General features: G+C 47.9%; 1 protein-coding gene across 2 annotated transcripts in view; it reads left to right on the top strand.

Moving 5' to 3' along the window:
* The window catches only part of LOC135896254 (TBC1 domain family member 5-like), a 144,988-nt gene that overhangs the window by 18,163 nt on the left and 102,201 nt on the right, over window positions 1-24,624 (top strand). For both annotated transcript variants that reach the window (XM_065424612.2, XM_065424611.2), the window contains exons 4-5: window positions 19,721-19,810; window positions 21,235-21,377. In XM_065424612.2, coding sequence (XP_065280684.2) covers window positions 19,721-19,810; window positions 21,235-21,377 — 233 coding nt within the window. The remainder of the gene's footprint in view (window positions 1-19,720; window positions 19,811-21,234; window positions 21,378-24,624) is intronic.

Raw genomic sequence — 24,624 nt, forward strand, 5'->3', positions numbered from 1 at the left:
CGAAATTCTCAGCATCGCAGTCGGTAGTCGCAAGAGGAATCCGAGAGAGGCAGTCTGCGTCAGCGTGACGACGGCCACTCTTGTACGATACCACAAAGTCGTATTCCTGGAGGCGCAGCGCCCAACGTGCGAGGCGACCAGAGGGATCACGCAAACCGACCAGCCAGCATAAAGAATGATGGTGGGTGATAATCTTGAGTAGTCTACCGTAAAGATAACAGCGAAACTTTTGTACGGCGAAAACGGCTGCCAGGCATTCCTGTTCCGTAACCGTATAATTGCGTTCGGATTTGCTCAGACAACGGCTGGCATATGTGACAACATGTTCTGCGCCACTGTGACGTTGTACAAACACCGCTCCTATCCCGATTCCACTAGCATCAGTGTGAACTTCAGTCGGGCAAGATGGATCAAAGTGACGCAAGAGAGGTGCTGACGTTAGTATAAACTTCAGTTGAGAGAATGATGCGTCACACTCTGGTGTCCAATGGAAGGATGCATTTTGTCGCAAAATGCTTGTCAACGGGTAAACGATGTCGGCAAACCGGGGAACAAAACGACGAAAATACGAACATAGGCCAATGAATGAGCGGAGTTCTCGTGCTGACTGCGGTGGCTTGAAGGAGCTCACTGTTTCAATCTTACGAGGATCGGGTCTGACGCCATCCTTGTCGACTAAGTGTCCCAGGACTAGTGTTTGACGTTCGCCGAACCGACACTTTCTTGAGTTTAGATCCAGTCCAGCTTTCTCAATGGAGTCGAGAACGAGGCTGAGGCGTTCGTTATGTTCTTCAACCGTGCGGCCAAAGATTACAACATCATCGAGGTAACACATGCATATTTCCCACTTTAGACCACGTAGTACTGTGTCCATGAATCTTTCAAAGGTGGCAGGAGCATTGCAAAGGACAAAAGGCATAACATTAAATTCGAATAGGCCATCTGGAGTCACGAAAGCGGCCTTTTCCTTGTCGGCAGGGTCCATAGGTATTTGCCAATACCCCGATCGCAAATCAAGTGTCGAGAAGTAAGAAGCAGCGTGTAAGCAATCAATGACTTCATCGATTCGCGGTAGTGGATAGACATCCTTCTTCGTCACTGCTGTTGGATCCTCACTGATGCCACCAGCTGTTGGAATCCCAACGATGGCACCGGCTTTTGAACCTCAGTGCTGACACCCGTTATTGCAATCGGACCGCTGGCGCCCGTTGTTGCAAATGGGTCGCAAGCCCCAAGGGTAGCGTTGGCCTGGCAGCCTGGGGCACACTGGAAGCATCCGAAGGTCCCGGCAAAGCATGAGTCGACCGCTAACAGAACAACTTGTTTATTCTAGCATCGCAAAAGAGCGGGCAGTCAGGTCGACCGAAGTGGAGAGACGGGAGAGCACGTTACTCAACAGAAGAAATCGGAGCCTCTCTCCTAGCGTCCGGGGGCACCTGCTCTTATACTCTCGAAGTTGAGGGCAAGAGGGAAGGCCACGGGACTAGGTCACGTGACGGTGGGGCACAGACACGCTGAGAGACACGTTGGGACAAGGAGGTGACGCATCAGCCGGGCCGGCGCCGGTCAGACCTCCTCGCTTCACACTGGGGGAGCTCCTCTCCCCGGCTGCCGCGCTTTGACAAGCGTGGGCACACACACTCACACGCACACACGAAGACACGTGGCACTGAAACACGCCTGGACGCGCTCGGCGGGGAGGCTCTGCGGCAGCTCCGAACGGGCCAAAATGTCCGCCGCTTTGAACGAAGCCCCGGCGTCCGTTGCATCCGCGCCGGCCATATCGTGCGTCGTAGGCGAAACGTAACAGACCGCCCCGCCGGGGGAGGGAGATCCCGATGGTCAGGGGACTGCATCCGCTGTCCGGAGGGATGTCGCTCGATGATGCTCATAACCGAAGTCGGTCGTCCCTCGGCGTTTCTTGAGCGCAGCGCACTGAGAAGGCCTCGTTCTCACGTTCAGGTTCACACAGGACACTGCAAAGTGACTTCAGGAGAGTTGCCATTTTTGTTCTCGTTCCCAGCAAGCGTTAGAACTGCGCCGAAACTCAGCCGCTCAGTCAGCAAGCACGGCACAACCCTCACTAAGCCATGCCAGGCTCTTTCCCCTTTTTATACTACTGCCTAGTTCCTTACAGTAGTCTATAGCAGCACTCAGAACGCGTCCACAAATCGGAAAATTGCACTAGAAAGTTCATCATCACTTTGAAACACTACACAAAAGCAATATGTTAAAAATCCTGCCTCAGGAAGAAAAACATCTATAACAAACAATTTTGAGTCTGATTCCCACGTTAGGGGCTTCGACTCAAGCCATCGGCGTTACCATTGAGACTCCCCTTTTTGTAACGCACCTCGAAGGAATGTTGTTGCAAAGCGAGGCTCCAGCGCAGGAGGCGGCCATTTGTGGAACAGATGGTCTGCAGCCATTGGAGAGGGCAGTGATCCGTCTCGAAGCATGCGAAGCGGAGATCGCAGCGAGCGACCGTACACTAGCTCAGCTGGCGAAAACCCCATAGCCGCATGCGGCGCGGTCCTCAATGCAAACATCAACCCAGGCAGACACAGCTCCCAGTCAGTTAGTTGTTCAAACCATAATGCTCTCAACACGCGCTTCATGACGGAGTGGAGCTTCTCAACGAAATTCGACTGGGGGTGGTGCACCGAGCTGTGTAGCAGCTTTACCCCGCACCTTTCGAGAAAGGCTGTCGTCAAAGCGCTAGTAAACACTGTGCCCTGATCTGATTGGATTTTCGCAGGAAAACCAACTCGCGCAAATATGGACAGTAGTGCATTGACTATCTCAACTGAGCTGAGTTCTTTAAGCGGCACTGCTTCAGGGAACTTTGTAGCTGGGCAGATCACAGTCAAAATGTGTCTGTACTCCGTGGCTGTTACCGGCAGAGGTCCCACTGTATCAATAACGAGCCGTCTGAAAGGCTCCGTAATGATAGGTACCAACTTCAATGGCGCCCTCGATTTGTCCCCTGGTTTGCCCACCCGCTGACAGGTGTCGCATGTCTTCACAAAGTGGTCTGCGTCCCGAAAACACCCTGGCCAATAGTACTCTTGCAAGAGACGGTCCTTAGTTTTCTTAACTCCTAGGTGTCCGGACCACGAACCCCCATGCGACAAGCGCAACAGATCCTGACGATAGCATTGAGGCACGATCAGCTGATCGAACTCCACTCCCCTGCGGTCTAGATACTTCCGGTACAGGACTCCACCTCTTTCCACAAAGCGAGCATTTTTCTTGGCGATACCTTCCTTGACAATGCAGCGTATGTTTTCTAGGCTGCCATCCTTCTTTTGCTCGGCTATCAAAGCCGACCGGCTGACTTTTAGCAACCTATTAAGTCCGTCTGACGTAGGCGCGATGAGCAAATCTTCAGATAGCTCTTCTAACTTTCCCATGTCGGGCATTTCCTCTCCAGTATCTGGTGCCTTCAACGCTACAGGCTCAATTTTATTCAGTTCGGGCGTGCTCTGAATATCAGCTTGCTGCGCCTCTGACCCTTTCTCATCGTTCGACAACGTCGGCCCCGCAACTACCGCCTTTGCAGCGAGCTCCCGAACCTTCGATCTGGTTAAGGCCTGAACGCTAGCCTCACCAAACAAAAGCCCCTTCTCGCGCAGGAGGTGATCACACCTGTTCGAAAATAGGTACGGGTACTGGGGGGGCAGCATAGATGACATTGCCGCCTCCGTCTCAAGTGCTCCGAAAGGTCCTTTAGTAAGCACTTTTGCTACGGGCAGACACACGTTATGAGCTTCCCCGGCTTGCTTGATCCATGCGCACTCGCCCGTGAACATATCGGGTTCTACGTCAGAGGGGTGAACTACATCCATTGTAGCTGCAGAATCGCGAAGCACTCGGCACTCTTTCCCGTTTACGAGGAGGTCTCGCATGTAAGGCTCGAGAAGCTTCATGTTCTCGTCAGTGCTGCATAATGACAAAAACACAACTTTTGTTTTTGTTTCTGGACACTGCGCTGAAAAGTGACCCGGCTTCTGGCACGTATAACACACGCGCGCTTGCCTCGCCTCGAACCGCTTTCTGCGTTCGGCTTTGGCTGCCGCCGTCTCCTTACGTTCGGTCGGAGTGCTTTCACTCGCGTCCCCACTACGTGTGTCCCCCTTTGCTCTCATGGGCGTGAACTTCGGCCTCTCAAACTTGGAGCCAAATTCACCCTTTTGACCGTCCTTAGCTCCGCGAGCCCGACGCATCACAAACTCTTCGGCTAGCTCAGCGGCTCTAGCCACCGTACTAACGTCTGGCCTATCCAAGACCCAGTACCGCACGTTCTCAGGTAACCGACTATAAAACTGTTCCAGCCCGAAACACTGCAGAACTTTCTCGTGGTCACCAAACGCTTTCTCTTCTTTGAGCCACTCCTGCATGTTTGACATAAGCCTGTAGGCAAACTCTGTATATGACTCACTTTTACCTTTTTCATTTTCCCGAAACTTCCGACGGAACGCTTCCGCTGACAGCCTGTACTTTTTTAGCAGACTCGATTTCACTTTGTCGAAATCCTCTGCCTCCTCTCTCTCCAAGCGAGCGACTACGTCGGCCGCCTCGCCGGGTAACAAAGTGAGCAAGCGCTGTGGCCACGTTTCCCGAGAGAACCCCTGCTTCTCGCACGTTCGCTCAAAGTTAACCAGGAACAAACCAATGTCCTCTCCAAGCTTAAACGGCCGCATTAGGTCAGTCATTTTGAACAATACTCGTTCTCCTGCACCGTGTGCCTGACTTCCATTACGAGCGCGTTCCATCTCTACCTCGAGACGCTTCATTTCCAAAGCGTGCTCGCGCTCTTCTTTTTCTTTCTCTTTTTGTTCTTTTCGTTCAAGCTCATGTCTTTTTGCCGTCTCCCTCTCCTCAATGGTCTCAAGGCATTCCGACAGCTCGTCATCCTCAGCTCCTAACTCAAGAATAGCCCTTAGCAGTTCTGGTTTTCTGAGTTTGTCTGAGACATCCAGACCCAACTCTCTTGCAAGCTCCAACAATTTCGGTTTGCGCAACGACTTCAAATCCATGGCTGCTCTGAATGCTGCTTTCTCTACTGCCTACTATTGTCTTGCCGCAAAGTAACCCGGCAGCAACGACAACCACAATTACCAGCTCTGTTTCTGACTAACAAAAAGCCTGGCAAAACTCAGAAGAAGAAAGTCCCACACTCACCAAACCTCGCAGCCAAGAATTCAGCGCAGTCGTTCCGCTGCAGGCAGCCAGTCATCACACAGGGCTCGTTGCACTGCTCCCGGATGGTCGTTGTGCTGCGCAGCATACAGTCAACCGCATATCTTCGCTGCTGGCCTCCGTTGTCGCGATCCCACCGCTGGCAACCAGCTGTTGGATCCTCACCGATGCCACCAGCTGTTGGAATCCCAACGATGGCACCGGCTTTTGAACCTCAGTGCTGACACCCGTTATTGCAATCGGACCGCTGGCGCCCGTTGTTGCAAATGGGTCGCAAGCCCCAAGGGTAGCGTTGGCCTGGCAGCCTGGGGCACACTGGAAGCATCCGAAGGTCCCGGCAAAGCATGAGTCGACCGCTAACAGAACAACTTGTTTATTCTAGCATCGCAAAAGAGCGGGCAGTCAGGTCGACCGAAGTGGAGAGACGGGAGAGCACGTTACTCAACAGAAGAAATCGGAGCCTCTCTCCTAGCGTCCGGGGGCACCTGCTCTTATACTCTCGAAGTTGAGGGCAAGAGGGAAGGCCACGGGACTAGGTCACGTGACGGTGGGGCACAGACACGCTGAGAGACACGTTGGGACAAGGAGGTGACGCATCAGCCGGGCCGGCGCCGGTCAGACCTCCTCGCTTCACACTGGGGGAGCTCCTCTCCCCGGCTGCCGCGCTTTGACAAGCGTGGGCACACACACTCACACGCACACACGAAGACACGTGGCACTGAAACACGCCTGGACGCGCTTGGCGGGGAGGCTCTGCGGCAGCTCTGAACGGGCCAAAATGTCCGCCGCTTTGAACGAAGCCCCGGCGTCCGTTGCATCCGCGCCGGCCATATCGCGCGTCGTAGGCGAAACGTAGCACTGCGTTTAGATGTCGGTAATCCACGCAGAATCTCCAGGAGCCATCTTTTTTTTGGACCAGGATTACTGGGGCTGCCCATGGACTAGATGACTCTTGAACGACACCTTTGTTCATCATCTCCTTGACTTGCTCGGCAATAACTTTGCGCTCGGATGATGACACTCGGTAGGGCTTCTGGCGGATGGGGTGTGCTGAGCCGGTGTCTATTCTGTGACGAGCGCGGGACGACGGTAAATGAAGGGGTGCATCTCCATGCGTGAAGTCGAATGCAGCCTTAAGCCTGGCAAGGACTTGTACCAGTGCTTGCCGTTCCGATGTACTGAGAGCCTTGCTGATCATGCCAAGCATTAGCTCTTCAGAATGGCAATTATCGCAAGAAGAGCAAGCTGCAGAGACGTCCGTAGTTAGTGCCACTATTGAGCTACATGAGGCTTCATCGAAAAGAGCGATTTTCATACCGCGAGGAAGGACAACCGGCATGGCGGAACAGTTCAGCGCCCACAATGTGGCAACTGCTTTCGTCATGCACACGACAGAGCAGGGCATGAGTATATTTTTTTAGCACAGTTTACGCGGAGAGGCCTAACTACAAGGTCAACACAATCAGCATCAACAGTAGTTGTAGAAACACGAACGGGCGTCAGGCACCACGATGGTGCAATCACTTCATCAAGAACACTGAGTGTGTCTGTGTCCCCGTCTTCACCACCCAAGCTTTGTTCGGAATGTGCTGATATAAATAACTTGTTGAATGAGATTTCGCCACAACCACAGTCCACGGAAGCACCGCACTGTTCAAGAAAATCGATACCAAGAATAACGTCAAGAAAATCGATACCAAGAATAACGTCGTGCGAACACCGAGAAAGAACAAGGAATTCCGACACAAACACTTTCCCAGCCAACAAAACACTCACAGCACAAACACCAAGGGGATGAAGCCACTCGCCGCCTACTCCACGAAAGGTAATACCGTCGTTCCAAGAAAACATAACTTTGTGGCCTAGCCGGTTTTTGAAAGCGAGGCTCATCACAGACACAGTCGCCCCAGTATCAACTAACGCCATGGTCGGTATTCCGTCAATCGAGACATTCACTTTGTTCAGTTCAGTTCAGTTCAGTTTTATTTCCTTAAAGACCCCTTTGCTAGGGGTATTACATAAGGGGTGGGTACAGATTAATATACAAATATAAACACAGGTATACAGAAAAAATTGTACATTGAAGCTACATTTTCGCAAGTGCAAAACAACAGAAATAATAACACGTGAGAAAGCAAGTTAATGATTAGCCAACTAGGACACATTTTCCAGAAACGATGTCGGGCAAGTGATTGCAGCTACGTGGTGGGGAAGGGCGTTCCAATCTGATGCTGTGCGGGAAAAAAAAGACGAGGAAAATGTAGTTGTGTGGGAGCGTGGGCGTAAGACTTGTAATGGGTGCCCAGTTCGTAGAGATATGCGTGCGGGTGGTGTGATATATGGCTCGTGAAATAAGGTACTGTAAAAAAACTTATGAAAGAGGCAAAGGCTAGCAGTAGCACGGCGACGTGCAAGGGGCTGTAGATCAGATTTTGCTTTTAAGGATGATACGCTTACGTCGTATGAGTATGAGGAATGGATGTATCTGACGACGCGGTTTTGAAAGGACTCGAGCTCGTTAACTAGATAGACTTGATATGGATTCCAGATGGGTGATGCGTATTCGACTTTCGGTCTGATAAGGGATTTGAAAGCTAGTAGTTTTACGTTCTGCGGGGCGTCACGCAAGTGTCGTCTCATGAAGCCAAAAGTTCTGTTAGCTGATGAAAGTATGTTGGAAATATGCGTACCCCAACTGAGATCACGAGAAAGTGTGACGCCCAAGTACTTAAATGATTCTACTGATTCTAAGGGAACGTTTACTATAGTATAAGAGGACAGGAAAGGGTTACGGCGACGGGTAAAAGACATATGTTTACATTTGTTGGGATTAAGAGTCATCAGCCAATTTTCACTCCAAGACTGCACGTTGTTAAGACTTTGTTGTAAGGTGTTTTCGTCAGTAGCATTAGAAACTGGATGGTAAATCGCGCAGTCATCGGCGAAAATTCGTATCTTACAAGACACGTGTTGGGGTAAATCGTTAATATAAATTAAAAAAAGAAGAGGACCGAGAACTGATCCCTGAGGGACTCCAGAAGTTACAGGGAGAAGAGTGGATGATTTGTTATTTACAGAAACGAATTGGTAGCGATCAGTTAGGAATGCTTCGAGCCATTTGAGTACGTCACTGTGTAAGTTCAAAGAAGAAAGCTTTAGTAGTAAGTGGCGGTGAGAAACTTTGTCAAAGGCCTTTTCATAGTCCAGGAAAATAGTGTCAGTTTGTTGGTTAGAGTCAAGGTTTACATGTAAGTCGTGTAGAAATAGAGCTAGTTGCGTTTCGGTAGAAAAACCCTTGCGGAACCCATGCTGTGCAGAATGAAAAAATTGATTCGCGTCCAAATGATTTATGATCAGGGAGTAGATGACGTGTTCCATGATTTTGCAAGGGAGACTAGTTAGAGAGATGGGTCGATAATTTAGCGGTGTGTTCTTATTACCAGACTTGTAGATGGGAATGACCTTCCCCACCTTCCAGTCATGAGGCATGGAACCTGTAGAAAGTGACTGCGAGAATATAAGACACAAAAATGATGAAGAAATATATTTTGTATTTTTTAGTAGTTTAGAGTTTATACCATCTATACCTGCTGAGGATGAAAGTTTAAGGTTTTCAATTATGCGCAAAACACCATCAGGATAAAACACCACGCTCGGCATGCTAGAAACTATGTTGCAGGGGACATTAGTCAATGGCACGTTATTATCATTAGAAAATACTGACGAAAATGCGTTGTTAAATATAAGTGCGCACTCAGTTTCAGGCACGATTTCACCCATATCATCAACAAGAGTTACAGTGCGTGTGTTACTTGGGTTAATAACTCTCCAAAATTTCTTGGGGTTGTCTGTTAACATTTTAGGTAAGTCATTATTGAAAAAGGACCATTTGGCATTGCGGACAGCACGTAAGTATTCACTCTCAGCGGCGTAATATTTATCCCATGAAGTTGGGCTTGGTTTAAACTTGGCACTACGAAAAAGTCTTTTTTTCTTATTTTCCAACCTTTTTAAATTGTTATTGAACCAGGGATTCTGATGATTCGCGCGGAATGTTAGTTTCGGAATATACTTGCTAGCTAGTTCATTCAGTTTCTTTCTAAACAGTTCCCAGTTGTCTTGAACAGATCGTTCATTGAATGAGGTTTCAAAGACGGCAAAAAAAGTGCATAATTCTTCATTTATGGCTTCAAAATTTGCTTTTTCATACAGGTTGATAGTTTTGCTGGAAAAAACACGGGGTGCTGGGGCAAAGTCAAATGTGGCATGAATTACACTATGGTCGCTGATAGGACGAAGGTAGGTAACCGATGATAATAAGTCTGGATGGTCAGTAAGTATAAGGTCCAAAATGTTTGCGCAGTCGCGCGTTACACGTGTCGGCTCTGAGATAAGCTGTGTTAAGTTAAAATTCAAACAAACATCGATGAAATCCTTCGCCTCAGTGTTATTTATTGAGGAAGTTAGGTTATTCCAATCAATAATGGGAAAGTTGAAATCACCGAACAGAAGGATATGAGCGTTAGGATGGCTAACTGTAATCTGGCATAAAGTACTGTTAAGTTCTGATGAGAAGTTTGGATTACTGGTAGGTGGCCTGTAGCACACACCTAGAAGGACATATCGAGGGGAAGAACGAATAAGAAGCCATAGTATTTCTAAGTTCGAGGAAGTAATAATTGGTGTACAGGATAATTCACGACTACAGGCAATAAGAACGCCCCCCCCGCGTGCCCCTTGACGGTCGCAGCGATAAACATCGAAGTTTGGCAAGTCTTGGACTACTTCATCGTCCCTAATTTCACTTGTGAGCCATGTTTCCGTTATAACTAGTAAGTTGCTGTTAGATGACGTCACGAGATTTGATATTGCGTCACGTTTGGGAATGAAACTGCGGGCATTAGTGTAAACGATAGATAAGGAAAGGTTTTTCTTAGCGGCGGAAGGGCGGTTATTAAGTGCATGATTTTTGCGCAGTGATTGCTACTGAATATTTTTAACTGATTTTGTCAAGTCGTCATATTCATAGCGCTGGGAACCAATAACGAGCGTTTTGAAACGCATGGAAAAAGGCATAGACTGACTTTTGGCGTAGGCGATAAGATGTTTTCGGGCGTTCCGAACTGCGGGTGAAAAATCTTCGCTCACGCTATAATTTGTGCCTTTCAGCTTGCGGCCGTTAGACAGGACAGATTCTTTTATTTTATATGACGCGAATTTGATAATGATGGGACGGTGCCGGTTAGGTGAAAAGCGTCCAAGGCGATGAGCACGTTCAATATCTTTGGACTCAAGGTTTACCTTCATGATATCCGTGATTTCATCAATGATCAACTTTTCTGATTGTGCAAAGGTTTCTTTAGGATTAGTATCAGGAAGGCCATAGAAAATTAGATTATTCCTTCGGGACCGGTTGTCTGCATCGTCTAGGCGATTTTCGAGGCCGGATATCACGCTGGCAGTTTGAGCAGCGGCATATTTGAGGGCTTCTAATTCATTTTGAAGTGGAATCATGGCCTGGTAATGATGTTCCAGTTCGGTCATTCGTTTGTTAAGGTCCATTAGAATCTTATCAGTGTTTAAAATCTGATTTTTTAAACCTTGAACTTCACTGATTAGTGTATTCTGACTGGCTGAAATCTTCTGCAATTCTTTCAACACAACATTCGTGTCGGGTCCCGGGTTAGTTTCAACGTCGCCAGAGAGTATTAGTAAGCGGCGAATCACTTCCACACATTCACCCATAAGAGCAAGGCAGCAATGGGGGCTCGGAAACTGCACCAGACAATAGTCGCTACACCTCTTAGCAAAAAGGCTGTGCCTTGTACCAACCTGCATGGCGAAAACCAGTGGGTTAGACGACAGTGTCGTGGCGCAGCCACCGAGCCCACAGAGCGGCCGGAGCGGTAAGCTGTCTTTTATAGTGGACGAGCTGGAGAGCGTCGATGTCGATGCAGGAACCCACGATGAATTGAGCATCCATTGCTGCGCTGGCAGTACGTAGGTGACCGGAAAAGCGCAGTCATGTGCGACGCCTCGCTGATCCAAAAACCGGTCACAAAATGGCGCATGCTCCGAGGGGGTCCGTGAACAAGCAACTGCCAGTGCGGGCAGTAGCACGTGCGAAAGGGCAGCGGCGATCATCTGCATGGCGAAAACCAGTGGGTTAGACGACAGTGTCGTGGCGCAGCCACCGAGCCCACGCGATGTTGTGATGTTCAAAAACTTTGTTTTTTTTGAACATCACAACAGGCAGAGGTATTTCTTGCGAAGACTGTCCGGCGACCACACCTCCACTGGCCGGGGATGCTAGTTTCCCGGCGGCGGTGAGGAAGAATGGCGCCGAGGGGACGGAGAGCGACGGGGACGGTTATTTGGTGGCGTCAAACTCCGCTCAGATGCTGGAGAATCGCTGCGCCTGGTCTCATGTGAGAAGTGGTCCATTGGGGGCAAATCGGTCGTCCGCAAGTCATATGAAGTACAGGTTCTGGGTGGCGAGAACATCGGTGGTGTCCTACGTGGTTGACGGCCTTGGCGACAATACCGAGCTATATGGCCTGTGGAACCGCAATTGTAGCACACGGGAGGGTCGCGGTTCATAGCGTCTTCCTCAAAACGAATGGTAGGCGGCTGCGGTCGGCGAGAAAGTTCGTTGTCATGTGGATAACGTGTCTCTGCTGCTTGCTGAGATCCGTTATATCATGCATAAGTCGCGTCGTGGTAATAGGGTCGGTGCTGTTCTTGTCGCGGCCTGACAGAAGTCACAGGGCCTCGGGGGTGATAATGCGGCTGCTCTCGTTGTGGCCGAGCGTCATAGGTAGGGCCTCTGTTGTAGAGACGTGGCTGCTGTCGGGGCGCGAGTTCATAATCCTCAGTGCCTCTCGCCGCAGGATACAGGGAGAAGGATGCTACGTTAGGCTCGAAATCTGGTGACAGGCGGCAGCTATGAGTTCCTGGATGTGTCACTTGCGCGTGCAGGCTTAGCTCTTCCCGAACTATTTGTCGGATCGTTGATGTCAGATCGAGGGGCTGGTTGGTGTCCACGCTAGCAACTGTCGTCACATTGGCTAGCCTGCCAAACTTCGGCGTGACGCGCCTCGTCTTCAGTTGTCGAAAGTACGATAGTGCCGAATGATGTCAGCGACGGAAGCCAAGTTGTCTTTTGCGATGAGGAAGTTATAAACATCCTCGGCAATTCCTTTTAGGATGTGCCTGACTTTATCTTCCTCGGACATTCCAGAGTCCACCATCCTACACAGTTTTATTACTGCCTCCATGTAGGTCGTGCAGGTTTCGCCTGGCACTTGCGCATGTTGCAGTAGTGTCTGTTCTGCCCTTTTCCTTTTCGTCGCGGAGTCGCCGAATCGTTCTTTGATTTCCAAAACAAACCTTCCCCATGTCGTGAAAGTTTCCTCGTGATTGTCGAACCACAACAACGCAGTATCCGTTAGATAGAACACGACGTTCGAAAGCTGAGCAGCGCTGTTCCACTTGTTAGCGGCACTCGCCCGGTTATAATGGATGAGCCATTCCTCGACGTATTCGTCCGATCTTCCGGCGAAGGGACGCGCATCTCTCAGTTGTAGAATGGAACTGGTCGGTGCAGCAGTTGGAATGGGCCGTTGTTCGTCTGCGTCGTGGGACATATTCAACTCCGGTGGATTCGGTGGTAGTCTAGCAAGGCGACGGCTCCGTCGAAGAACTTGTGATTCAGCCTCCGTCTTCGGGTGTCGATTACCCAGCAACTCCACCACAACTGTTACGATGAGTTGTGAAGGTATGGTTTTATTTACAGGAGATGGACGATGGTCGTAGCGTGGTCGCAGCGCAGCCCGGCCTCTCAAACTCCTCGTTCTCTTCGTCTTCTCTTTCTTCTCTTCTTGTCCGTGCATTTCGTATCTGTTACAATATCATCAGGCAGTTGAGTAGAATAGACGAAATCGATATCGTCAAGCCGACCTATACATTCGCCACGGAATAATGTGGCTGTGGGAGAAAATCGATTCGTGACATAAATGGCACTGCAAGAGTTTTCGACTGCGAGAACTGCAAAAGGGAGGAGGAAGTTTTTGCGAGACGTGAAGACTTCGAAGGGTGCAAACAGAGCGGTGGAAGAGGGAGCACAGCTGCAAGAAAGTGGTAAAAGAAAAGACAAAGGAGGTATGTCAGTGTCCGTGGCGACGACCACTCGATTAGAAGATGGCTTGTCAGATGAGGCGTCACACATCGGCGACAACTCAAATTTGGCATGCGCACAGTCAACAACAACATGGTTAGTAGCAACAAAGTCCCAACCCAAAGTAACATCATGCGAACATGGGGAAAGAACGACCAATTTGACTACGTACAATATGTGTTGAATGACAAGGCGAGCTGTGCATGCAACTGAAGGTTGAATGTGGTGCGCAGTTGTGGTACGCCAGGAGACGTGGGAAAGCGGAATTGTGATCTTTTTTTAACTTGCAGCACAGTTCTCCACTAAGAACAGACACAGCCGCACTAGTATCAATGAGTGCTTGCACGGAAACACCTTCGATAATCATGGTTGGTTCGTTCGCAGGTAAAAATTGAGGCTTTGAAATTGTCGACGCGAGTGCAGTTCTTGCCTCCGGAACTGCGATGGCTGGTTTGCCGCTTGAACGGGTGGGAGGCGATGAAGCATAGGGGACAGTGAATGGCGACGTGCAGAGGGTGACCGATGTGTGCCGTAGCTAAGTCAATTCAATGAGCAGGTTTCCATCGCGAGGAGATCGGGTGGGGTGGCTCAGGACGTAAGTAGCCTTGATGTTCTTCACCCAGACTAGTACGGAAGTCACGACGACAACAGAAACGAGCGACATGGCCAGGTAGGCAACAGAAGTAGCAATCGTCCTGTTGTCTGGGGTGCGCCAAGGATTAGTGGATGGCAGGGTGGGATTGCGAAATGGTGGCAGGTTCAGGTGGGACAGGCACACGCGCAGCGTAGAAGTCGATTGCAGGTCGACCAGGATCCGTACCAAGCAGCATTGCTGGTGACTGCATGCGTGCGACTTCAGCATAGGTCAGAGGAGCAGAAACAGGCAATTGCTGGTAGGAAGTTGGTAGTGCCTCAGAACTTTGCTCCTTTATGGCTTGCCATATCGTGGGACCAAGCTCCTGCGCGGAGTCTGGGACGTAGGAAACAAGGGACAATTGACGTGCCACTTCTTCTTGGACAAATTGCTGAATTTGCTGCATTAACATTGAGGTGTCAATAGCAGCAGTGCTGACAGTTAATGCTGACATGTTGGCCATGTCAGAGCTCGGGAGGCGTGTAGAGATCGCTGTTTCCACAACTCGTCGTAACTCGGGTAGTACTGAACAATGTCTGACACTTTGAAGGTTTTAGGCAATGAGCATTTGCAAGGCATCGTCCTTGATCCCCTTCTTGATGTGTTGTGTTTTATCAGGTTCAGACATAGCAGGGCTGATGCGACAGCAGAGGTCAACAATATCCTAAATGTAGGATGTAAAGTTCTTGCTGGATTGCTGGGCGCCACCACGTCAGCGCTTTTCTGTGTGGAGCTTGCGAACAGCGGGTCAGCCGAAGACTTCCGCAAAGCTCGTTTTAAAGGAAAACTAGTTGGCAATATCAGCTTCGTGGTTGTGGAACCACAGCTGTGCCAAGCCCGCCAGGTAAAAGTTGACATTGTTAAGTTTGTTGCCATCATCCGCTTTATTGTGGGTGCTCACCCACTCATATGGAGTGAGCCAGTCCTCAACGTCGTGCTTGTCGGTGTCGTTGAAAATGGCAGGGTTTCGCTGTCTTGGTACTCTGGAGCAGGTGACCACCGGTGATGCGGTAGCACCTAGCTGAGGCACGTCGGCAGGCATGGCCAAGACGAGGGGTAGAGTGCACGTACGGAGTTCCAGATTGAAAAAGGGAACCAGCACGCACCACCGTTTGATAGTATGTGTTTAAGGCTAGGTGCACTTGGCGTTTTATAGTGAATGCACAGAACAAGACAACGGTCAAGTGGGGCGAGCGCGAGCAACAACAACTGCCCTCCTCCTCTTCGTCTTCTGCTGGCACCTGTATTTCTCACTACAAGATATGTAATTAAATAAGCCGCTTGACTGGTCCACTCGCAAATACCAGCACAGGAAATAGTACAAATAATCTCGCCGTGCATTGTCACCAGCAGTTTCCAATGGCGTGGCCTTGACGTGGCTCAACCCAACGTTACTAGACTATCTTCAGTTTTAAAACTCGCCGCCGTTGCGCGGAACTGCCACCCGCCCGCGCCTTCGTGGCGCTGCAGTCGCGCCCGGCTTCACTTCCTCACTAGCCGGCTACGCGGGCGGGCCGGACTAAGCGCGCGGTGCAGCGTATTGTGTGGTTCGTTGTTGAAGGCGAATTTCAGCAAGCATGTAATCCGCGAAACTGTAGCTTTCGCCGAGTTTGTTGAGAATAAAAGCAGACGATGCCGACGTGCTGCGCACCTGGCTGCATAGGCGGCTATCGGAACGATGTCGACAGTTCGGCGCGCTGCTTTTTCTGTGCCGCCAGCAATGCGACGCTTCGCTCGGCGTGGAACAGAGCGATTCTGTTGTTGTTGTCCTGAGTGGCCGTGGCACATACCCACAGTGGGGGATTAGCCAAGAATCGGGCGGTTTAATTAGGTGCCTAAAATAATAATGATAACTAGGGAGTTAACAATTTGGGCGTGTGAGTTTAAAAGTAAACGTTTTGTGTTTGGAGAAAAAAAGAAATAATCAGATGAAAACCGGGTATAAGATAACAATAATAATAATAATAATAATTAATAAAAGATAAGAAATAAAAGAAAGCTATGGTTGGGAGGGAGAACAATCAATCTAACATGGAAATCGATTAGTTTCAATGAGGTAATTTTGGATCGCCAAGCAAACATTTCTGTTGCTGAACCCAACAATGGAGGCTGCAAAAGATAGGATCACAGGCACTGATAAAGTCAGACCAATAGAGCGAAGCGGGATTTCGAGTAGTCGTTTTCTTATAATAGAAAAACGTCAGCAAGACAACAAGAAATGGTCGATTGTCTCCGCTTCGCCACAGAATGAGCATAGTGGTGAGGGGACCAGACCAGACCGGTGGAGGTAGAAGTTCAATGCAGGTATACGGCAGCGCAGCTTCGTGATGGACACTTCAATTTTCCGTGTTCGGCAAAAATCTCTGTTCCAAGGGTGCAGGAGATGTCCGTACTCCACAGAGTTAGTAATTTCGGAGCCTGATACTGACTGTATAATGATACTCCTGCGAAATCTAGCTGCAGTTACATAAGCAGTCAAAGGGCAGCAAGGAAGAATCGGGCCACTTATCGATGCCTTGGCTAGAGAGTCTGCAATTTCATTAATGATTAGTCCTTTATGGCCGGGCACCCAAATCAAACGCACGATTCTCAAGTAACCAGGTACCAATGATTGAAATGTCCTCATCACGCGAGAATCACTAGAAGCAGTAAGGGATGAGCACAATGATAAAGAATCAGTAACTATCACGGCTGACGTAATTGATGGTCCTAATTTGCGTAATGCTAGCACCACGGCCATGAATTCGGCTATTCCTTGTGCCGACCGGCACACGCGCTCGTGCCACTGCTCCTACGTTCATCGTCGTCTTCCACAGCTGGCTGCGTTGCCGTTCATCATTCCAGCGTAGAATTTCACTTCTGTCATCGTAATGGGGAGGCCGCGTTTACGGTGGGAGGGGTCATTGCTTAAGGCAGTATGAGCCACTCATTGTCTTACGTAACGGATAGATTTAATTTCTGAAGAAACTTAATTTCGAATAATCGCAAATCGGGCGAAGGCAGCTAACCACGCCTCCGAGCAAACTCGAGACATCGAACGCAAGCGACAACGGCGGACTACAGGCATATCGTCAGTGACGTCGTTCTCTCCGTCGCAGCCGATTGTGTGTGTTACCGCATAATTCAGAAATACTTTAATGAATCCTCTAGATTAACCCAGTGATAAACACGGGCCGCACGTTTCAGCTTCGCTGGTTAACCATCTTCACGGAGTGGAAGAGCAGATGATATTTTTGTGTGTGTGTGGCTTGTGTGTTCAAAGACTGACCTCAACTTTCTTTTTGTTGCGCTTCTTTGGCATGGCGAGAAGCCTCGGTGGGGATGAAGATCATCCTAATCACACACTTTGGCCAAATGTTCAGGCTTCTGAGCCTAAACTGCGCGAAACGTTAAGACGGCAGGAAAAAACACAGCTTCCGCGCTTCGCTGTATGCGTTTCTTTCTTTCGTGCAGTTTACCCTTATTACAGTATGATCCAACTGGCCCGATAAATCTTATTGCTGTAGGTGGATACCGCTTTCTCATGGTATCATTAATTCGGACAAGGGAAAACGCCAGCGAGCGTGAAACACGCGCAAACTGCCCGTCCGCGCGGGCTGAAGGCTGCGGCGAGGCGTCTGCAGTGGAGCCCGATGGAACGGCGCTGCCATCTGGCGGCTGTCACAGAAGTGGCGACACCGGCTGTAAGCGCGCGGGCGGAGAGTTTTACAACTGAAGCTAGTCTAGTAACGTTGGCTCAACCCACTTCGATCGCAACACCGGCACAGTATTTTTCAACATCGAGCACCTCACTACGAAGGATGTGCCGCCCCTGCTGCTCGTCCCACTCCACTTTATTCTAGTACAGTCTAGTACTTGCACATTTTGAAATAGGAGAGTCCTGCTGTGAGTGGCACTTCGAGTCAACTCTCCACGAAGTTTGAAAGTAAGCAGAGATCAAACATGATAAGTTTTGGCAACTTTCTCTGACCAAAGACGATCCACATGTCATAGAAATGTGATTTGTAATGTCTTAGGTACAATGGTTTGGGTGCGAAATTCAAGAATGAAAGTTGGACCTTTGTTTTCTCTGCCATTGCTAATCAATATACAGTAGACTTCTGTTAATTTAACTCCCGTTAATGAGATGTTTCGGTTAGCTTGATCTTGACTGGAGGTCCTGGCTGGCACCTATGCATTTCTATGGGCCCAGGCTTTCGTTATTTCGATCCTTAAGTTGGTTCTGACTGGATAATTCGAACATGACCAGTCAGCGCACTGGTGCCTGACCCCTATGGTGTCCCCAATAGTAAGCCCTTTAGTGGCAGCATCTGTCTTGGGAAAGCTTAGAAGACGGCGAATACGTTGAACACACATCATCCTCCGTCGAAAACGCAAATTTTTTGCCTCCAATGGGAAGCTTTTCAAGCAATAGTGGTAGCTCACAATGTCTGATCACGGTATTTATTTGATCCTAACGTGCAAGTTTCTTCTTATTTTTTTAGAAAGGAATAAATGTGTTTTTATGCTTTGCCGCATAGCATGGCTGTATTGCGGAGAAGCTGATTTTAAGAACCGTATCTCGAATCGTGACTTTAGGAAACTGGCTGTGACTGTGCAACACATATTAAAAAATTGTGTGCAGATTAGATTTCTGCTTTGTTTACAAGCTTTACTGATGTCTGTACAATATTTTGCTACTTTGAACACATAGAAATGGATGCACATTTGATTCATGGGCATGTTCGAATCGGGCAACTACTGCAAAATCTTGTTTAATTTGACCCACCAGATAATTTGATCAATTTCATCAGTTTTGTCAGATTTCACTTCACTTCACTTCACTTTATTACCTTAAAAACCCCATTAGAGGGGTATTACATAAGGGGTGGTTAATAAAATAAACATCAGAAACAGGCGTTCATTTTGAGATATGGGTGACAACAGCTTCAGTAAAGGCAGATGGGCTTGTAATGGCTGCAATGGCGTGTGGAAGGCCGTTCCAGTCCCTTGATGCTCGAATAAAAAATGATGCTTGAAAAGTGGTGGTCCGGGCACGTGCGCGTGCAACTTGAAGCGGATGACCGGTGCGATGAGATATGTATGAAGGGGGCGTGATGTACGGTGGGTGATTTAGGGAGCTGAAAAAAAATGAGCGGAAGAGAGAGAGGGTGGCAACCTGTCGATGGAAAGAAAGCGTTTCCAAGCCAGATTGCGCTTTCATCGATGAAATGCTGATATCGTATAAATATGAAGATTGAATGAACCTAGTAGCGCGATTTTGGACAGCCTCAAGTGCATTTATGATATAAATCTGATGCGGATCCCAGATGGGAGATGCATATTCAAGTTTCGATCTTACAAATGATTTATAGGCCAACGCTTTTACTTGTTGTGGGGTATGATGCAGATGTCGTCTAAGAAATCCCAGCGATCTATTAGCAGCTGAGATGATGTTAGTAGCGTGCAAGCGCCAGGAATCCAAACAGAAGTCGACTGTAGCTGCAAGTAAAGCTTTGAAAATGTGTTCCAACAGCTTAAGCTGATTTTTACGTTTCCCTCTAGGCGTCTAAAGGGGTAAATACTCAAGATGGCTATGCAGGTCATGTGGGGATATGCTCATCATAATTCGAGGCCTTAAAGCATCATCACATTTTGTTCAGTGGGGGGAAATTAATTGCATGTTCTTAAGACACACATATTCCTCTCTCCAAACTTTTGCTATTCAGATATTCTTGGAATGCCTGCCAGACTCCAGAAATGATTGGATCATTGCAACCAGAGCAATGAGGCACAAGTATGAATCACTGTTGGCTAAGGTAAGTGGACTTATTGTTTATGCCCCTTACAGTTCACTTTCAGTTTACTATAGCTGCCTTGTTACGATCTTGATAGCTTGTTCACTTACTGTGGATAAATAGCACTGCCATGAGTGAGAATAGTATGGCAACTTATTGTACTGGTGGGCTTGAATCTGACATCTTGTGCTATCATGGTAGCATCCTTGTTGCAATTTTTTGTTCTTCAAAGCCACGTAGTACCTTTATATATACTCAAGTTACCATATTTACTTGCATAATGATCACACTTGCGTAATGATCGCACTCCTGAATTTTGTCGTCAAAATTCAATTTGTTTGCTTTCCTGTGTAATGATCGCATCCCGAACTTGCTGCAGCAATATGTCATGAGCCAAGTCTAGCTAATAATGATCGCACTTAGCATCTGTCGAATGCTACGCAAATGACTCAAGACATACCAAGCGATCTGCACACACCCAACATTCTTAAGCAGATGCCCCATTTCATTCCTTCCAACACTTTCTGTACTTTCATCTAAAAAAAAGCTACAACCAAACTCGCCTTGGCTTTATTATTTGTAGGCTTTATAATGGCTGTGGTCAACAACAACAAAAAAGGTGCCTTTCGATTCTTTTCGTCTGCACTCGCAGGCGCGCAACAAATCGCGAGCAGTAACAATAGCAGCCACGTTTACACCGATACGTTGGAAGTGTACCCTTTCATACGCCGATGCTGTGTCACTCAGCTAAGATATTCGCCCACCCTTAGCGGAAACGTGCCATATTATGTAGTAGTGAAGATGAATGCTGCAGTTTCCGCAGCATGCCCGCCATGTATTTCTATGTCACTGGCAGCTAAGCACGCCCACCTCCGTTTCTGTCTCCTCAAAGTGGACATGGCAATGTTATTGCCACAAACTTGCCGATATTAATGACATCATTGATTACTGATATGGAAGAAACTGGAAGAAAAATTGCATTCGCCTCATTCGGCTTGCTCCGCCAGCCGCCATTTTTGTTTTGGTGTCCCGCAATGTTACAGCGGCAGCCACCTGTTTGTTGAGTTTGTTGACCTGTTGTCATCCTGCAGCAAATGCTTAATGAACAAATTTTTTTTCTTTTTGTGGAAAATTTAACCCGCGGAATGATCGCACCCCTGAATTCGCATCAGTTTTTTTGACAACAAAGTGTGATCATTATGCGAGTAAATGCGGTATTTTGTAGTTATCCTGCAGCCATGTGGTGGGATTCTCTTTTCCTAGGATAAGGGTACCCGAGACAAAGAAAGCAGCCGTAAGAATCAGCCAACACACTGTTGGCATGTTCCACTGTGCATTATGATGCAGATGAGCAGCGCTTAAATTTAGTGGAAAAAGCTCTTGTCTGGTAATCAGCACATTTAGAACGTGGCTCAGCAGTAGGGGGCTTGTTTCATTTTGCCCAGACATGTCATAATCCAAGAATGGAACTGGAAGACCTTGACTTGGCTTACAACAATCCCCTATCACAAGATGAGAAAAGCCCATGGAACCAATACTTTGAGGACAGCGAATTGCGAATAATGATCAAGCAGGATGTGATAAGAACGTAAGTGCTGCTGTTCTCTGCTTTTTTTTCCCGCCCTTACATTAATGTACGCATCATCTGCTATGCTCCTACTCGTAGCGCGGCCCAACGAGCATAGCAAACACGCAAACAAGCTGGAGAGAGTGCCAAAACGACATGATATTCTGCTCCCACACAACCACCTTCTCTCTCATGATGTCATGATACATACAGGTCCTGCAAAACAAACCAAACCTGGTTTATAGAAAAGCAATTATACTAAGTTATTCAGGGTCTTCTGAGGCCTGCCAGTATTTCTTCTAGGGTTTCGAGGTCCAGGACCTTTACTTAATGGGAAAAAAAAAGAAAAAGAAGCATTTTGTCACAGAATTCACTTCCTTAAATTGGAATGCTGACAATTGAAACCCTTTGCTGTAACCATACTGTGAATTTCAGCTTGCTGCCAGCATTTGGCAGTGAGCAGAAATTCCATTCACTTACTTTTTTCTCCCTGTAATATTATTTCACATGCGTTATTATATGCTTGTTTTAAGTACCTACTTGGCATTGTACAAAAGTACTTAAAATGTAAATCATAATGCTTATTGGACTGCACTGCTGTTGCAAGCGTGGGGAATATCAGCATCTTTGGTTTGGGATCTTCTTTAGAGAACCACCTTGAAAATAAAGCATCTGGCAATCAGTGTTCCATCTGTTACAAAAATTTAGTCCGCACCACAGGTCAAGATAACTTTTTTAATAGCGGAAACTTTTCTTTTTCCTGCGGCCATGTTATGTCATGAAGATAAGCCATGTCCCATGCTCTGCTGGCTAACGCAGCTGATGTACCACTTGTAGCAGGCATTTAGTAGCTTTATGAGCTCCACCATGGCCTCCACGATAGCACTGAGGTGCACTGCTGCAAGCATTTAGTGGCATACTCTGCACACATGGTTCATACCCATGCAGTGCTTGGTGTACTGTACCACGTGGTGCAGTTAGCATCAGCTAGCGCAAGACAGGGGTAATTGGAGATTGCTGAGAGATGCCTTTGTCCTGCAGTGGACATAAAAATAGCCATATGAAGTGCTGGTATCACTCATACAGCATTTTCGTTTACTTTCTGTATGTGATTAAAAATAAATGGACGGGGTATTATGGGAAAGTCAAGCATTGTTTTGAATCCCTAATTCCAAGAAAGGTCCATTTGCACAACCAAGACTGTGTTATAGGACAAGCTGTGTTGAAGACGAGCCAAGTCTTTCCTGCCCCTAATAGTGTGATGGCAGCCTCTATAGTGGCGGTCCCAAAAAAGCGGGAGGAGTGGGGGGGCATCATCATAATCATCATCAGCCTGGCTACACCCAGTTGAGGGAAAAGGCCCCTCCCATACTTCTCCAACTACTTTGGTCATGTGCTAATTGTGGCCATGTTTTCCCTGCAAACTTCTTAGTCTCATTTGCCCACCTAACTTTCTGCCGCCCCCTGCTACGCTTTCCTTCTCTTGGAATCCAGTCTGTAACCCTTAATGACCATCGGTTATCTTCCCTCCTCATTAGATGCCTTGCCCATGCCCATTTTTTTTTCTTTATTTCAACTAAGATGTCAATAACACGTTTGTTCCCTCACCGAAGCTGCTCTCTTCTTATCCCGTAATGTTGCACCCGTCATTCTTCTTTCCATAGCTCGTTGTGTCGTCCTGAATTTAAGTAGAACCCTTTTCGTAAGCCTCCAGGTTTCTGCCCCGTAGGTGAGTACTGGTAAGACACAGCTGTTATACACTTTTCTCTTGAGGAATAATGGCAATCTGCTGTTCATGATCTGAGAATGCCTGCCGAACGCACCCCAGCCCATTCTTATTCCTCTGATAATTTCAGTCTCATGATCGGGATTTGTGGTCACTACCTTCCCTAAGTAGATGCATTCCCTTACCACTTCCGGTGCCTCGCTACCTATCATAAACTGCTGTTCTCTTCTGAGACTGTTAAACATTACTTTAGTTTTCTGCAGATAAATTTTAGTGCAAATGGGTGCAAATAGCCTGCTGCTCTTGGAAAAGAGCAGGTATACAAATGCTCCTCGGCACACAACAAAAGCAGGGGAAAGGTCTGTGGAGTGTGGATGGCCACAGCTTGGGCAGAAAGAACCATTCATGAAGCCGGTGACAGAGACCAGCAGGCAGGGTTGGTGCCTTGCAAAGGCTCCCACCAGGTCACACCTGTCTGAGCAATGTTTGTGTTTGTCAACACAAATGATATTCTATTTAGTGGGTATTACGATTCGCCCAAGGACGATGCGTTGATGACGAATGGTGCTATGGGAGGGTATTGATCAACAATATTGTCATGTTGTAGTGGCAGTGAGCAACCACAGAGCAAAACAAGTAAAACTTGGCATAAGGATAGTGGCAAGCACACTCATCAATCGTCGAAATCTGATCAGCGGGTCAAGCACGTCGGCTTTTAGTATGCATGAATTGTCAAAGGTCCCAGCGTAATTACTTGTGCTCGCATACTTTCTAGAAAGTACAACACTATTTGCATTGCACGTACACTCTGATTACAAGGTTTGGCAAGAACACATGCAACAGATAGACTCGACTGCAATAAATTATAATGTTCTGATACATGCAGGTGGCATCTTACACTGAGCGATAATACTTAACATTTGTTACCTTGTAAAAAGCGGTCACTGGGAAAAGGAAAACAAAGTATGTGTGTCAATATGCTAAGTCCTTTCGTTGTCCGAGCGCTTCAAGAAGCAAAGAAGGTGCCCTGCCTCCAGCAGCAGAATGCTGCGGTCCCACCTAAGGCACCTCTGTCTTGCGTTCTGGATTGTGTTTAACCAGCTGCATTGTGTCAGTCACGAGTTGCCTGTTGGCAGAACTCTGTTAAGTGAATAATTGTAGGCTTTGCTACTCCTCATCAAGCCGTTGTTGCTATTTGTGGCACAAGAAGTTTTGCACTTTTAACACTTGACCTAATCATTGACCTCGCTGTGGGAGAAAGGATTCTGAAAATATTGTAACATGCCTGTATAGGGCACTTAGAAACATTCTGGAGGCCTTGAAGTATATAAAGCACCCTCGCTACCATTTATTACTCACTCTTGTGTCTGACATTCATCATGTAAATAAACTTGCTAAGGAGCATCTCGTCACTGCCTGCTCCCTCAACACCAGACGGCTGCTATCAGTCTCCTGTGCTCCTGTTGCCAGGGGTCTGTTGCCATAGGCTGTCATTTATAACAGAATGTGGAGTTTCCAAGCTTGACAGCTTTGCAACGCTGT

Source organism: Dermacentor albipictus, chromosome 4, assembly GCF_038994185.2.
Source record: "Dermacentor albipictus isolate Rhodes 1998 colony chromosome 4, USDA_Dalb.pri_finalv2, whole genome shotgun sequence".
Classification (NCBI taxonomy): Eukaryota; Metazoa; Arthropoda; class Arachnida; order Ixodida; family Ixodidae; genus Dermacentor; species Dermacentor albipictus.